Raw genomic sequence first — 16,490 nt, 5'->3', positions numbered from 1 at the left:
ATTTACTCTGCTCTCACTCTCCACCCCTCCCACATCACCAGTGCTGTGTCTCTGGGGGAAAACATGCGGCTACTGGACAGAGGCTTTGACCCTGGGAAGCCAACCCCAACCTGACCCCCCCTTCCCACCAGCCTGTTATGTTTTCCAAGATTGAGTCAAGGGACAGGTGGGGGGTGGGGAGGAGGTTTGTGGGAACCAAGAAGAGGGCTCCCAAACAAGGAAGGTCAGTAAGAGCCTTCAAGTAGCATGGGTACAAAAAATTCTTCTTCCAATAACACAGGGAAGGTCTGGTGCAGAGGAGAACCAGCCTTTTTCAGGAAAAGACTAGACATCCTTCATGTTGGCTGGTCTGTGTGTGTGTAGATGGGGACAGAGAGAAAGTTAAAGGAAGTTATACTACCAAAATATGCTTGGCACATGGCCAACAGTCTCTCAGACTCACCCGCCCTCTCAAACCTCCCATCTGGCTCCTTCCTGTGCATTAGGGGGCTTAGAGACAGAGGCATTGGCAAAGCATCTCAACCAAAAGAGGTTCCACCAGGGGCAGAGAAAAGCTAGCCTTCCCGCCTGCCTGCTTCCTCCATTTTCCTTGTTACCCAGGTAAAATTAGGCAGAGGACCAGAGGTGAGACCACAAGGCAAGTTGTGGAAAACTGGAATGATGTTTATGAAAGATAAGGCACATTTTTACACAAAAGTTTACCGGCCTGTTAAAAACCAAGGTCCTGTATACAACATGGGTCTGTGCAAAGTTGAAAGAGTCCCCCTCTGGGGTACATGGGCACCAGGCACAAAGCCTCACAGGACCAGTGGGAGGGTTGCTAATCCCCCCCTTTTTTTCCATCGGGGAAAGAGCCATAAAGGCAACTGGACAATGCTGCTGCTTGATAATACTTAGCCAAACCACACTCTGTTTGTGGGATGAGAGGAGTCAGGCAGCAAAGGATATGCTGGGGTCATCCCCAAGCTGCCTCCCTGCAGGATGCGCCCCAGTTGTGCATCAACCTGGCTGAAGGTGGGATGAGATGAAGTGCTGCACCCTGAGAATTCACTGGGAGTTTCCTGGTAGTATGGAAAAATACTGAAGTTGGCACTTACCTGTTCCCTATGCAACTCCTTGAAATAATAAGCACCATTTGGGAGGGGTAGGAGAAAAACAGGCTTCCAACACAGCCAGGAAAAAGGGAGATACAGAACTTTGTCACAGTTGATATGTCTCCCTTGGTATGTGGTTGTGTGTAAGCACAGGTGGGTTGAAGGTCCTTGCAGTCTATTCCCTCCAACCCATCCCGTTGGAGGTACCTGGACAGGTGCAGGAAGACACCACCACCACCCCTGCTGCCACCACAATCCTCCCCAAGAGCACCTTATTCCTTTTTTGCCTACTAAATCAGTTAAGCACAATGCAAGCCAGAGTCCTGCATGCAAGTACTGACTTTGGTCTGTTCAGGCTGGTGAACTGCAACCCCCGTACCTTTCTGTTACTGCAGTGGGCACTGCTACACCACTTTCCATGTTCCCTACACGTGTCCATTGTGAAAATCAGGAATAGTCCTCACACGTAAACAAAGGAACTGGCATTAGTTCTGTGTGCTGCTCCTTTACTAGCCCTGCACTGCCTTCCCTCTCAAGTTCCCAGGTGGAAAAGGAGCAGAGTCCTTGAATTTGCTGTCCAACAGTTTAACTAACTCATCTTGGTCCTTCTTGCCATTTTATCACTGTCACTTGATCCTCTCTCACCCCTGTGCAATACCGCTGCCTCTTATCTGGCATCAGGGCAGGTCTCGCAATGTTTGAGATACTGGCTGGGTGAAGTGATTAACCATAAATCCCTTGGGGTGAGACAAGGGGGTTCAAGAGTTCAGTAGCAGTCCACCCTGCCCAGGTGAGGAATGTGACCATGGCCAACCATGGGTCAATAGTAATGGACTCTGCCAATGGTGCCAGTGCCTGTGCCCAGGATGTCAGGCTGCCCGTTGCGCCAGATCTCCCGGAGGATGCGTTCCCGCTCCTCCAGCCGCTGGGCACGCTCCAGCTCTTCCGCCGAGGCAAAGACGTTGACCGTGAGGGTCCCATCAGGGGTGGAGTGGGCCTCCAGCGGCAGCTCCGTCATAGCCAAGGGGGGCTCAGAAGCCGCTTGGTCAATGGTGTCTTCCTCCTCCTCATCGTCATCATCCTCCTCGTCCTCATCTTCACTAAAGTCACGTAGGCTTTTTCGGGGCTTGCGGGGGATGGCCTGAGGCTGCCATGAGATGTGGATGACCAGCAGGCAGAGGGTCAAGACAAGGCCAAAGCAGACCCCCAGCACGAAATAAAGGCCAAAGCTCTCAGGGTGATCTAGATGAGAGAGACATGGAGGGGAGGGTCAGAAATAGGCTGGGAAGACCACAGAGAAGACCGGCTTTTGAGATTCAAATGGTAGTGAAGGGGACAGAAATGGTTAAGAGCTGGGGCTCCCACAGACTCTGTAGACATTAGGCGGTAATAAACTGAGTTGATTTGCCATTTCTTTGTGGATGCTGGAATTTTAGTAGCCAAACACTGAAATACACCAGAGATTTAAACTATTGTGCAGCTGGAGGTGAAGGGCTGTTCAGTACTAAATGCTTAAAACTTAGATAAATACTATGGTGGAGGGAAAGTAGAATGATGTATATAGAAAATTTAGGGATACAGTTTCTTCTGTGTGAAATAAAGAAATGGCCTTTGAATAGCTGGGATGTAATGAGGGAATACGGAAGTGGGTACAGGAAGAAGGCAATTAATTTGACATTGTAGTCTTTCGCTGAGGTTTCTTAAATGGTTACCAGAGTATTATTTATTTATTTCACATTGTAAATGCTCAGTTTCAGGCGTTTGTGAATTGCACATCAAGGGATGGATAGCCTTCATCCTCAATGACACAGCTCTATACGAATTAGTTTATGAATGAATGAATGAATGAATGAATGGAAGAGCACGGTGTTGAATGCCTCCCACTGTTTTCCATTATGAAGTCAAGGAGGTATCCTAAATCACACTGCACTGTATGGAGCAATATAACTTTTATAATGTTAAGTTGACCAAGAGGGTTCCTGAACTTGAAATGCAGTGGACTATATTGGCTTCTGGTCCATGGGGTCACGAAGAGTCAGACACGACTAAACAACAACAACAACATAATGGCTTCTGAGAGAAGAAATCCAAAGGCTGGTGGCTAAATTGGCTGGTCAGTTCATAAATGCAGGTAAACCAGACTCCCTTCTCGGGATGGGAAGGAAGGAGGTTGATCTGCCATTTTGAAACAGGAGGAAGATCCTCCATCCACATCCCAAGATAATGTGCTGAGGATGGATAGTGGGAACAAGATGCCACCTCTGGCCAAGTGCCAGAGACTGCCATTGCTCACATATATGTCCGCCCCTTCCCCCATTTCCTGACCCACCTCGGATGTGTGCATAGGCTGCCATGCTGTTGCTCAGCAGCTCCATCTCCCGCTTGTGGGTCTCCATGGTGGCTCCTCAGTGGCACCTGGGAGGACAGGGAGGAGGGGTCGTTATTAGCATATTACTCCTGCCCAATTCCTTAGAATTAGGAGACATGGTTCATCTAATGATTCATTCAGACAGGAGGCAGCTCGACTGGAAAGAGGACTAAATGACAGAGGGTGTCCATGAAGAATTGAAGAGAACATTAGGCTAAGGGCCTTCAGAAAGAACACAGAGGACCTTCTATCAATATCCCTGCTGAGGAGCAAGGACAGAATTGTTTGTGGTCTGAGATAGGACAGTGTCACCAATGGTCTTCAGAATCGTATTCACAAACATTGGCATCTCAAGATAGCGTTCTATGTTTAGAGAGCAAACCTTTAATCACAAAAGAACAAGGAACTTAAAGCACTGGTTGGTCCGCAGCGACTCTAATGTAAAATCCACCATAGTCCATTATCTTGGGAATATCTAAGCTCTCTGGCCACCATCCCTGCAGACACTGCATTCACTGTAATCATACAAGTAAATTTTACATGTTCACAAATCCAACAGTTTATACCAGCCAACATTTCTCCATGTGCAGTAGCAGTTATGTAGAATATGCCACTTGGTGTGCATGCAGGAAACTGTATGTGGGTCAAACACAAAGACCACTACAAATGAGCACCTCAGTAACATGTGGGATAAAAACAAGATACACTGCCCCCACTGTGAATCATTTCTTAGAACCAGGTCACATAAAGCTGAATGCACACAAGTTAAATGCATGTGGGTTGCAGGTCTACTAAGATGCCTCCAACAAAGGAATTTCTCTAAAATGGGTCGGGCTTTTAATAAATTGATTGTGGCACTCCTGAGAACTCCTCTCTCTCGGTTTTGCTCACACTGTGGGGTGCACAGCCCCAGAACTCTTAAGCTTAAAGGGCAAACAGCTGAGATAGTTTTAAATTGCCAAATAAAAGAAACCTTGGGGGCTTGACTGTGCCAAACAACTGCCCCCCCATTAATTAGCAAAACAGCTGCCTTGCTTCCCTCAGGCCCCCAGGCCAGTCATGGGGTTGCTGGACAGGACAGCCTCTCAGGCTACAAAGTCCTGTGACAGTCATCCCTCCCAGGGGGCCTCTTCCGACATGCGTCACACACCACACCCTGGGCAAGCTTGGATGGAGGCATCTGTCAGTGACTCTGCAAGCTGAAAAGAGGGGCGCCAAAGGATACAAAGAATTTCCTGTGGCATTTAATCCTCTCAATGACCCAGGCCTTTGAGTTTCATGCCCAAACAGGGTTTGAACCCAAGTTTCTCCATACCCAAACCCAATGCATTATTCACACTGCCTTGTCATGCACCGAGGCCCAATGTTTAATTTACAGTTGTGCATGACCCTGGGAACAGAGTCCCAGCAAATGTTTCCTCTCTTCCCCCATCCCTTAAGCCCCCCACCCCCAGGGCACTTCCTGCCACTGTCACAGGAAAAGATGCATCCTCAGTGGTGGGAAGATGGCTTGTTGTTTGGAGACCGGATGTTGCCTCTTCCTCTGCTCCCACCCAGCAACAGCCGCACTCAGGAGTCTTCCAGGTCAAGGCTATTTCTGGCAGGTTGAAAGGATGTTGCAAAGGGTCCAGAGGACACACTCCAGGGTGGACAGAACAAGGGCCAGGGAAGAAGCTGATAGTCATAGAATTGTAGATGCTGCAAGGAACCCTGAGTATAATCTAGTCCAACCCCTTGCAATGCAGGAATATGTGGCTGTCCCATACGGGGATCAAACTTGAAATCAGAGCAGAAAGGTCTTGGGGACAGAAGGACAGGTTGGGTCTGAGACTCTCAAGTTCAAACTAGATCTGAGTCAAAAGCTTTGAAGATTCTCAAGCTGCATGTGAACACAAATTTTCACCAATATTACTACCCACAGCACTAACTCCTTAAACAGGGCCTTGGGCAAATAATTATTCCTCCCCCCCTCCACTGAATAATAGATAGAAAGCACCCCCCCCCATTCAGGACAACATGCTGGATTGGATACCCCCTTGAGCAAGGAGCAGCTCACAGCCACCCATTTCCCGGAGCCATCCAGGCAGATGCCAGCCTCATCTGCAAACAGAACTCTCCCCCCTCATCCCACAAGCTTTTCATGAGTCCAAGATTTCCTAAAGCTCTGAGCGACCCTTTGATGAGAGCCAGGCAGCTGGGCTGGGCAGCAGGCCAGAGAAGAAAGAGGGGGTTGTTTTTGGGGAAAAATTACCTCCTCTTCTGAACATGCTAAGGATAAACCATGCAAAGTTATGGGCCCCAAACATAATAACATAAGACCAGCCTGCGGGATCAGGCCCATGGCCCATCTAGTCCAGCATCCTGTTCTCACAGTGGCCAATCAGATGCCCTACAGGGGAAACAGCAACCAGGATTTTTCCAGTGGTTTCCAGCAACTGGTATTCAGAAGCATTGCTGCCTCTGACTGGTCGTGGCTAGTAGCTATCATGGTTGTTAGTCAACAATAGCCCTCTCCTCCGTGAATTTGTCTAAACCGCTTTTAGAGTCATCTAGCTTGGTGACTGGGATGCGGGTGGCGCTGTGGGTTAAACCACAGTGCCTAGGACTTGCTGATCAGAAGGTCGGTGGTTCGAATCCCTGCGATGGGGTGAGCTCCCGTTGCTCAGTCCCTGCTCCTGCCAACCTAGCAGTTTGAAAGCACGTCAAAGTGCAAATAGATAAATAGGTACCACTCCGGCAGGAAGGTAAATGGCTTTTCCATGTGCTGCTCTGGTTTGCCAGAAGCGGCTTAGTCATGCTGGCCACATGACCTGGAAGCTGTATGCTGGCTCCCTTGGTCAATAAAGCAAGATGAGCGCCGCAACCCCAGAGTCAGTCACGACTGGACCTAATGGTCAGGGGTCCCTTTACCTTTACCTAGCTTGGTGACTACCACTGCCTTGTTGATCTGGGTTGTGAGTTTGGTCACTTCTGCTGGGAAGGAGAGCACCTCCTCCTGTTACCTCCCACTGTTCATCTCTACAAGGAATGCAGAGAAGGTCCTGCATCAGGGGTCTGTTCAGCTCCTAGCAGACTGGCTAAGCAGTATTTCCACATAAGTCGGGGATAACAACGAAGTTGTAAGGGAGGGAACAAGGGGGTGTTGCTGCTAACTTTCATCAAAGGTAAGAACTGCCTCTTCTCATTTGTCTGTGATGTTGGAAAATACGCACACACACCTTGACCAACCCCATGGCAGTACAGCAGGGATGCAATGGGAAACGGAGTCTAAAAACCACTTGCAAAAATATCTGTAAAACTCGGAAATGAAAATGAGACATTTGGGCACAGAGGATGAAACCCTTAAAAAAAACCCCCCAAAATGCAGAAAAATGCAGAAAAACAGACTTGTGCCATCGATCACTAACTGGAGTGCAACACACACATATTGGGGTGTGGGTAGCAAAGGGGTCCCCCCATGACCTGTTTTTCATCTGTTTTAGCTAATAAGCATAGAGATAAATGCTTCCATAATCTGATCAAAATAATTTGAGATAACGGAATAATTTTAAAAATAGAGATTTCTGTTATGAAACCAATCTCACCAACAAAACCCAGCTTTGTCCTATTTTTTCAAATATCAAGCAGGGGAGAATAAAGAAAAAAGAAAGAAAAAGATTGCAGAGGAACCTTTTGTGAGTAGGGAAAGCAATTTAGAAGGTGCCTCAGATTCTCTCCCGCCCCCGCTGGTATGTTCTGGGGAACTCTCCTAGATGCTTTTTTTTCTGGAGGGTGAATGAATTTCAAAGAGGGACCAGGCAGTTCCTCCTCCAGTTGAGCCTGAAATTAAAATGGAAACTGGCTTGGCTTGGTTGGAGTCTCTCCTGTGCTGACCAAATTGCCCAATGATGCCTGGCCTGTTGCAGCAGGAAGCCAAGAGTGCAGGAATGCAGGGGAGGGAGGGAGGGGGCGGGGAGGAAGGGGAACCAGCAGAAGCCAGACACAGATGCAGCTTCAGGCACAGTCCTGGTGCTCAATGTTGCTTTAAGCGCATCTCTGGGAATGTGCTAGCTAATAACAAAGGCAATAATAACCAAAAGCATGCACAGAGCGCATCCCTCACATTGAGGAAACATTGCCTGTTATTTGGGGGAGAGCAAATCTAGAAAGTTGGATGGTTTTTTGGGGGTGGGGGGAGACTTTGTGAATATGTTACGGTGAACTGCAGCTTTGGCTGAAGACATAATGTTAGTAGTGACTGGAAAAGGCTCCGTGAAATGGGATTTTCCACAGAGCATTAAAGATGTAGAAACTGATCTCACCCAGTAACAACAGGATATTAAGATGTCACTGGGGGACTTGACTGGAGATACAAGTCGTTGGCAAGACTCGGCTTAGAATTTAATAATAAATTCTGTCTCTGAGCATGGGCAGAGTGCTCTTGCATCCACAGCAAGCCCCCTCCCCTAATTTGGGATAAGAGAGGACCCTCCAAGGGCAGAGGTGATAGCTAGCCAGGTCTGCTTTGTGAAACTAAGAGCAGTTACCCCATCCATTGGTGAAAGTGAGCCATGAAGGTTCAGGAGCTACACCTGAATAGGTTATTCATGCCACTACAGTAAAGGATGCGTGGAAGAGGCCAGAGATAGAACCAACAGGTCTGTCCCTAGAGGTGGGGACTCTCCTTTGCTGGAAGTTTTAAAGCAGAGGTTGGATGACCATCTGCCAGAGATTCTTTAGCTGTGATTCCCGCATTGTGAGGGGTTGGACTAGATGACTCTTATAGTCCCTTCCAACTCTACAATTCTTTGATTCTAGGAACAAGCACAACTTCTTCTAAAGGAACAGTTGCCAGAGTAGAATCGGACTGGAATCCCAAGACTTGTTCACCCACTATTTCCACTGAGAAGCTCCTTCCACAAAGCTCCTTCTATCAGCCCATCCTTCCCAAATGGCACAGGGACAAGATCCCCACTCAGGCATCACCCAAAAAGGATGAGATGCAACACCAAAAGAGGGGCAAAGAGGATGCAATTGCACAAAATTTGGATGCACTAATTCACGAAAGCTTGCAAGTATTTACTGTGCTTTCGATGGAAATACAGTACATCTCACCCTGGCAGGGAAGTTTGTCAGGCAACCTGTGGCCCTGTGCTTGGTCTGCTATCCAAGTGCATAGATGTGGATGGGCAACTTCCAGCTCTCCTTTCTGAAAAGTTTGCTATCTTCAAAGCAGATTTGAATGGGACCGTTACAAAGCGGCTCATGCAAATAGCAGCCACAGAATCCAGCTATCAGACCAACATTGAGAAAGGGTGCCAGGCTTACCGAGCGCAGGGTCTGTCCGAATTCAAGGCTGCTGCTCTGCCTCCATTGCAGTCCTTGTCAGAAGAAAGGAGCCTCTGAGAAGAAGGGGAGAAAGGGAGCCCCCCCCCCCTGCTTGAGCGGGATCTTACAGAGTAGCAGCAGACTGGCCTCTGGACTGAGCGGCTAATGGAAACTGCCGCTCACTTCCGTGCAGCTGGAAGCGCACAAATGTCAGGACCGGCCTGGCTCCCTTTGGACAGTGAACCCGCCCCCTCCCCTGGAGCAGGAAGCCTGGGCTGGACACACGGACGGACACACACACACCCAGGGACACACAGAGGGAGGAGAAGAGAAGGCCTCCTGTTTCTCTGCGTTCCGGGGAGGAGCAGCCCCCGGGCAGCAGAGGGCCAGGCAGCAAGGAGAGGCTTGCAAGGGCCAATGGACTGCAAAATCCTTTGCGAAAGGAGCTGTCCCTGTGCCCGCCCACCTGCCGTGGTGGTCAATGGGGCCCAGAGTCCACGGAAGGAAGTCAGGATCAAAAGAGGTCCACACAAAGGACCCTCTCTCTCCGCACCAGGGAGGCCTCCAAGGTTGGGCTTGGGTTGGCATCAAGACCCGATGCGTGTGTTTGCACAGTCAGGGCAAGAGAAACACCCTCCTGCCAGCAGAGGCAGAAAACGGCTCCTTTGGGCCTCTTAGATTTGGTCCCGGGCTTCATCAGCATAGCTTGGTTTTAAAAAGGAGGGGTGCTGGATGGGCCCCCCCAAGGCTGCCTCCTTCTGGATGGGAAACTAGTCAGTAAGCTTAACTATACCGGAGCAGCAATTTCTTAGTTTGAGAGGGGAAAGTCTCTCTCTGCACATGGCGCAGAGACACTCTGTTCCTGTTTCTCCAAGCTAAGCGGTTCTCGGATTAAGCTCCCAAAACGGCACCCTGGCAGCATGCCTCCAATGGGAGGAGTGCTCATTAGATGTGGCATGTTAAGTTTAACTCAGCCCCACAAGAGAGAAAACAAGCACTGCAGCCAAGGCACTGGTCCCAGGAGGCCACACTGGTTGGCACACCCTGCAAGGGATGTTTTTTTGGTGCACGTCAAAATAACCTCTCCTGCTGTTGCCAAGACTTCTCCCCCAAAATGTCAAAACCGTGCACAGGCCACAAATGCAGCATCCAGTTCCAGCAGGTTTTGCAAACCCTGTTATCAAAAAGACAAACACCAGGTGCCCTGTCTTAGGGAGAAACACTGCATTCAGACAACCAAACTTTCAGTGCAGGAACCCTTCCAAGAATGCGGGTTGCTGCCCACCCCCACCTCCCCAAATACATTATAAATACTGGTCAGCCTGATAAGGAAAAGGATCCGGCCATCTGCTCCAGAAATATATAGTGACTGCTCCCCTCCGCCATTGGTTCAGATTTGGCACACATGTTTTCCTGGCACACGAAAGTGCTCTCATACCTCTGGGCACTCCAGCTTTTAAGTCCCTCAGCCTTTTAGTCACTAACCTCAGAACCCCAGCAGTGGCAATGGGGCTGGGAAGGATCAGGCCTCCTCTAGCATCCTCTCTCTTTCTCCGCTTCACAACACTGAGCTCAAAAGCAGCTGTCCCGTCTCCTTGGCTGCAGCAAGTTTGGCAGCTGGAGTTTTCCTGGGACTGAGAGCGATGGCTGCTGAGTTTAGCCCAAGTGGGGCAGTGGACACAGGGGCAGCCAGATCCTGTTTTTCCCAGAAATATCCGGATGGATGGAGGATGAAGAGAAAAATCCAAAAAATGTGACACATCAGCAGAGATGAGTCAAGCCAGGCCAGCAATAGAAAACACAGACCCCCTTCGGTGGGGTGGGGGCTTCTGGCAAGGAGCAGGAGGAGGGATGCCAAGTATTCAGCCACAGGAAATGGGGGTGTTGGGGCCCCTCTCTTGTTTGTGGTGGTGGCGGAGGGGGGGCAGTCACTGCCTCAAGGAGTGGAGCTGTTCCCCCAGCCAGTTCAGTGGCTTCTCCCAATCTGTATTGATATGTCTGGCGGTATCTGTCCGACAAAGGGCTGGTTGGCTAGTCTGTTGGGGGAGGGAGGGAGGGGGAGAGGCAAGTCAATGAAGTGGCCAGGCTTGAGTGAGAGTTGACACTTCACTACCACAAAGAGGGGTGATGAGGTTGAAGCTGCCAGCCTTGAGGGGACCCTGCCATAGGCACATTATGAGTCCAGACTAGGGCCACTAAAATAATGTGAAGTGGCCCTAGGTTGACCCTTGCAACCTCTTCCACAATCTTCCCCTCCTCCCCTCAATGCAGCAGCTCAGTTCCTATAAGCTCCCACCATCCAGCGCCCGCACCCCCCCCCATTCCCTGGTCTCCGCACAGCTCAAACATCTGGTTAATGATTAAAGCAAAGTCAAGAGGCTTGAAGTGCAGGGAGAGAGCAGTGGAGGGGGTGACTCAGGGTGCCAACTGTTCAGCTGCAAAGTGTAACTGTGCCTTTGTAACAGCACATTGGGCCGCAGACTTTAGCAGGTGAAAGGACAAATGGTCTCAGTGCTGTTGGAGGCACAAGAGCAAGGAAGTCCTGCATCTTCGTAGTCAGCTGGCAGTCTGGAGAGCTGGAGGAGGAAGCAGTTACAGGTGGAAAGAGAAACGGAGTCCCAAGACAAAGGGTGTGTGCTTGCAATAAGGCCACTGGCTGACGGTCATCCTGGGGTGCCCTTGGCTCACTCTCTCATCTCTGCAATATTCTCAACTGGGTCCTTAGGTTGAGACCGAGTCCCGACTGCTTAGGGGAGTCTGCAGCAGTCTATATATGCATTATTGCAACTGCTGAAGAGCACCCAATTGGGGCAGCTAAGTCCATTTGGCCCCAGCTAGAGCCATGAACAAGAATGTCGCCCGGACTTTTCAGCAGCAATTCCTGGGCCTGCTGGGAATGTGCTAACAGGAATGGGCATTGCCATCATGCTCCAGTCCTCAGTGCTGAGCCATGTGCTGCCAAGATGGCAGGAGAAAGCTTTCATGGCCCAAACCCAGGAAGCAACACTGAGCTTTGAAGAAGCCTAGTGCCCTGTGGACTTTATCTCATCTCTTTGACCCTAGCAGGCTCTAAAGGCAGGGCAAGGTGGAAGAAGGGGGTGGATTTTGACCTGGAGCCCCTTCTCAAGGCCTTCATCAGAGCCAGCTTCAGGTTTGCCTTGGGCAACAATGTCCTCTGATGGGCTTAGCTGACTGCTGGGCAGTGAAATCTATGTACTTTTAAAATTTCATACAGTACCCCAAAGCAACATTAGGCCAGGGGCATTGTTGGGAAATTTAAAAGCTGGATAGACCCCATTGCAATGCTCATAGTGCTCCCCCACCCCATCAAAATTATAGGAGGTCCAGGGCAGGCATCAGCAGTGGACCATGCCAAGGTACTGCAATTCTGGAAGCTGCCCAAGGATGCTAGTTGCTGACACAGAGTCTAGTATTCAGTGCTGGGACACATGGAATCAGCAGCCCCACTGTTGAGTCAGCAGTGGGATGGGGTGTCTACAAAGGCTAGTGAAATTCTAGGTTGCATCAGCATGATAGCATCCAGTCACAAGGAACGGTGCTGTTCCATTCTGTTGTGACCAGGCCTCATATGGAGAACAGTGTTAACTTCTGGGCACTGGAGCTTAAAAAGGATATTGACACATTGGAATGTGTCCAGAGGTTGGGGTTGGGGTGGGCAAGCAAGCAAGCAAACTAACAAGGGGAGGGACAAGAGGACCCCTTTCTTCCTAGGTCTTTAGGTTGAAGCAGCTGAGTATATTTAGCCTGAACAAGATACAATGACGACTACTTTCAAATATCTGAAGGGCTGTCACAGAGATGGGGCAAATCTGTAGGACTCCTGAAACAACAGATTCAAATCACATGAAAAAGGATTTTGCCTTATTAGAAAGAACTTCCTGATAACGTGAGCTATTTGGAACAGGCTGTTTCAGAAGGTTTTTAAGCAGAGGTTGGATGGGATGCTGAAGCAATGGGCGTCTTTGCACCAAGCAGGGGTTTGAAGTGGACGAGCTTCAAGGTCTCTTCCAACTCTATGGTTCTGTGAAATAGCTATGGCATCATTGAACACATGCAGAGGGACACTGCTGGGTAACTACAGTCAACTGCTACACATTTGAAAACAAAGGCTCCCTAATTCCAAGGGTTAGAAGGGTTGCAGAAGTTAAGTAGGACCGGAGAGGAGGAAGGTGGCTAGCTTGTTCTCCGGCTGAATTCTAGCATGAGAGAACTCAAGTCTGTGCCCAAGACGCAAATTTGAGCATGCTTGCACTGAGCTAACAGGCCCAGATCGGTTCCTCTCCCTACATACAAGCAAACACATGAACACACACACAGAGAGAAAGAGCAGAATCGGGGTGGGGGGAGATTTCTCCGCTACCTTCCTTGTGAAACATGGTGGAGAACCTCAAGCTAAGTGGCTTCTAAGCCAGACGCAGAAGCCGTTCCTCTTTCTCCAGTGATCAAAGAACTGGGTCGCCTGGATCCCTGGGTGGGAAGACATTAGAAATGGGGGTGGGGTGGGGGAAGGCTGCTCGCCATGGCATACTCACCGGGCACACGGAGAAGAGGGACGTGGGAGCACCAGGGGTGCCAGGAGGGAAAAATGGAGCCCCTCTGCCATGGAAGGACCCCCCTGCTCCGTCCTCTTGCTTGGGAATGAAAAGAGTCAGAGAGGCAAAGATGGGGTCTGTTTTCCATTAACGCTGCTGAGCAACAGGAAGTGGTTGAGAGGGGGCTGGCGGGTCAGAGCTCCCCCCCTTCCACCCACACAGAGGGAGCGAGAGCAGGGATAGCTGGATTATTTTGATGGCTAACCTGCTTCAGGTAGAACAAGCAAGGGAAGGCAGGTGCCGTCCCTTAAACAAAAATGGCCACTGGAGTACACAACAACAATTATGCGTATTGAAATTCCATGTGGATGGGAGGGAAGGAGGATTAAATATTCCAGCTGGAATAGTTGGCATGTTAATTTATTTAAATATATGCAGATTTGAGGAGCCTGTTGGTTTAACCTTAAAAAATAGAATAGGCTGAGAGGCAGGAGAACAAGAGACATGATCCCTACCAGGACAGTACAACAAGTCCTTCATGGGCACAAACTGCAGCTCCCTTTAGCTACAAGGATCCAGCTCTTGAAGGTGTAAATCCAGAGACCTCATGGCTTTCACACATTCCCATATCTCCTGCTCTAGTGTTCATGGGCAGGCCTGCAAAAAGCCCCTGTGTGTCCTGTGGAGTTTAAGGGTGGATCTGTGCCAGGGAATGACTCGAGATGGGGGACCCCTTTAGACCAGCTGACTCTCTGTTATCGGGGTGGAGAACCTCAAACCTGGGTCTGAATGTGGCTGGGAGTCTTTTGCAGGGCACACCCCTTCTCCCCAAGGTCACAGCCCTCATCTGCCTGGCTCATCACCCTCCTCAACTGCTTTTGCCTGGCTAGAATGTGCCCATGAACTGTGTGATCAGGCCTCCTGCTTGCTTGGACAGAGGGAGAAGCGTGGGTGTGCAGGCATGCACCCACTCTGACCTGTGTGGCTAGAATGCAGGAAGTAGGAGTCACCTCCGCTGCTCCGCCCACTCTTGTGTCTGGCCCCACCCACCACTGGCAGGTGACTCCCAGAAGACATGCTAAGACTGAACATAGCATGTTGGGCTGAAAATTCTCTCCTTTCATTCTTTCCGCTTCTCAACCATTTGCAGGTCCTGCCCAAGTGTTGCAGAGACCCCCACCCATAAATTCAGTCCCCCCCCCACCTCATTTATAACCAGCTGCTCTCCCAACAAATTTAACCCGAAGTTCTAGATCTGGCCATTCCCTTCCCTTCTCACCGGTACCCTCCTCCTCCTGCTGCAGCTCTCTCTTTCTGAGGCTGTTTCCTCCACAAGACTCTTATGTGTTCAATCACGTGCAACTTCTACTTGGGTTGAAGGAGATTTTGTAGGCATTAGTCCAACCAGGGTTTAGAAGGTGCTCCTTAGTCCACTTCTATTACCTCAAAGGGCAGCTGTGCCAGCAGCACAGCCCATTTCTGTCCACCCAGTCCCACAGGGAAATGGGGCTGGAACTTAACCCTGCCTCCTTGCCTAGATGCCTTCTCCCCCAAATCCAGGGGGCAGGAGAGTGGGGCTGGGCTTATTGAGCTGTGAAAGAAAAGCATGCACTCAGGAGGGGATGTGGACACTGGCACTGGGAAGCCATGGCAAGTAGCGAGGAAGGGGCAATGCTGCGTCCTCAAGGGCTACCCCCAACCTCTGGAGAGCTCTCCCTAGCCAACCCTTGTGGGCTGGCTCCATCTCAATCACCGTCACTCCTATACAAAGGGATTTCCAATTATGCTAAAATAGGTCCCCAATTCCTCAGTTTGGCACAAAGTTGCACAAGCAGTTTGCCAACCCCAAAACAAGTTTGGGGCCAACCTGTTGGGTACGCAGCCCCCCATCTCTCATTCTTTTGGGGTGGGGGTGCAAGAAACCCTCAGGGAAGCTGCTCAAAGAAGATGGGAAGCCCCAATAGAAAAGCTCCTTTCTCCTTCCAGGTCTTGAACTGGGAAGTTGGGGAGAAAGCACTGGCAGAGACTTTCCCACCCCAAATCTTCCTTTGCAGGAAGGGAAGGCTGCTGCTGCAGTTGCAAAGGGTGGAGCTTCCAGGAGGGACTGAGGCCCAGTCAGGGCTGCATCCAGCGCCCAACCCTCTTGTGCCAAAAAGAGGGCCAGGCATTAACTCAGTAGTGGAAGAGTCCAGCCTGAGGCCCTTGCTTGCCCTCATATCCCTTTCAGGGGAGCAAGTGAAGGTGCCACACTGGGAGCCCCAGTCCTTCCACTGACTTCTCTTCAGGCCCTTGTAGCAGCACCCAATGCAAGAAGAGCCTGCTGTATCAGGCCAGTGGCCCACCTAGTCCAGCATCCCTCTTTTCCCAGTGGTCAACCAATGCCTATGGGAAACCTGCACGCAGGACCCAAGCACAAGAGTATTCTCCCCTCCTGTGGTTTCCAGCAACTGGTATTCAGAAGCATTGCTGCCTCTGACGGTGGAGACAGGGCGTAGCCATCTTGGCTAGTAGCCTTCTCCTCCATGAGGTTGTCCAATCCTCGTTTAAAGCTATCCAGGTCAGTGGTCACCCCTTCCTCCTGTGGGAGAGAGTTCCACAGTTTACCTATGTGCTGCATAAAGATTCTTTTATCTGTCCTGAATCCTCCACAGCTTTCGGCTTTGAATGTGTTATGGGAGAGGGAGATAAACTTTCCCCTATCCACTTCCTCCATGCCACACATTTTGTAATCTTCCATCACATCACCTCTTAACTAATTTCTTGCCACGCCAGCAGTGACCGGGGGGCTTGGGCTTGGGCAACTGACCTAGCCCTGGTAGCAGGCCTCCAAATCACCATCACTTGCAGGGTACACCTCAGCAGTGCCCCTTTGTACCAGATCACTGCAGAGGATCCTCTGGGGCCCAGAGAACTGCACCTGATTGGCTGGAAACCCCAAGTTCAAGCATGGGGGGGGCTATACCAGGTGGTAGAGTTGTGCCCAATACCCTGAAGCAGGCGACACCAGGTGAGAGGAACAAATTAATAGTCAAGATTGATTCTACATGGCAGCTGCGTGCAAAAGAGGGAGCATCCAGCCTAGCACAGGGGTGTCTGCAGCATGCTGTTGGTTTTAGACTGGGGTCAATTTCAAATCCACCCACCTCCCTGAGCCAGAGCACTCTCTGA

General features: G+C 50.3%; 1 protein-coding gene across 4 annotated transcripts; it reads right to left on the bottom strand.

Moving 5' to 3' along the window:
- Positions 1-642: 642 nt before the first annotated feature.
- On the bottom strand, positions 643-14,228 carry EVA1B (eva-1 homolog B). 4 transcript variants are annotated; one of them, XM_083511328.1, is made up of 4 exons: positions 13,323-14,222; positions 8,770-8,823; positions 3,424-3,509; positions 643-2,336 (listed from the first exon to the last, which is right to left on the bottom strand). In XM_083511328.1, exons 3-4 carry the CDS (start codon positions 3,488-3,490, stop codon positions 1,915-1,917), a joined length of 489 nt encoding a protein of 162 aa, XP_083367454.1. In that variant the 5' UTR covers positions 3,491-3,509; positions 8,770-8,823; positions 13,323-14,222; the 3' UTR covers positions 643-1,914. The 4 variants fall into 4 exon arrangements, with proteins under 4 accessions (XP_083367454.1, XP_083367453.1, XP_083367456.1 ...); XM_083511327.1 differs by lacking the exon at positions 13,323-14,222 and adding an exon at positions 10,255-10,772; XM_083511330.1 differs by lacking the exon at positions 8,770-8,823 and having other exon boundaries at positions 13,323-14,228.
- Positions 14,229-16,490: the final 2,262 nt, after the last annotated feature.

Source organism: Podarcis liolepis, assembly GCF_965112155.1.
Source record: "Podarcis liolepis genome assembly, chromosome: 7".
Taxonomy (NCBI): domain Eukaryota; kingdom Metazoa; phylum Chordata; class Lepidosauria; order Squamata; family Lacertidae; genus Podarcis; species Podarcis liolepis.
The sequence above is the reverse complement of the archived record's forward strand: the minus strand, read 5'-3'. Positions and strand labels throughout refer to the sequence as shown.

Bases quoted from the DNA above. Each gene is read 5' to 3' on its own strand.
- EVA1B (XM_083511330.1), bottom strand. From the start codon at position 3,490: ATGGAGACCCACAAGCGGGAGATGGAGCTGCTGAGCAACAGCATGGCA. The intron at 2,337-3,423 runs GTGGGTCAGGAA...TCTCTCATCTAG, and splicing joins AGCCTATGCACACATCCGAG to ATCACCCTGAGAGCTTTGGC.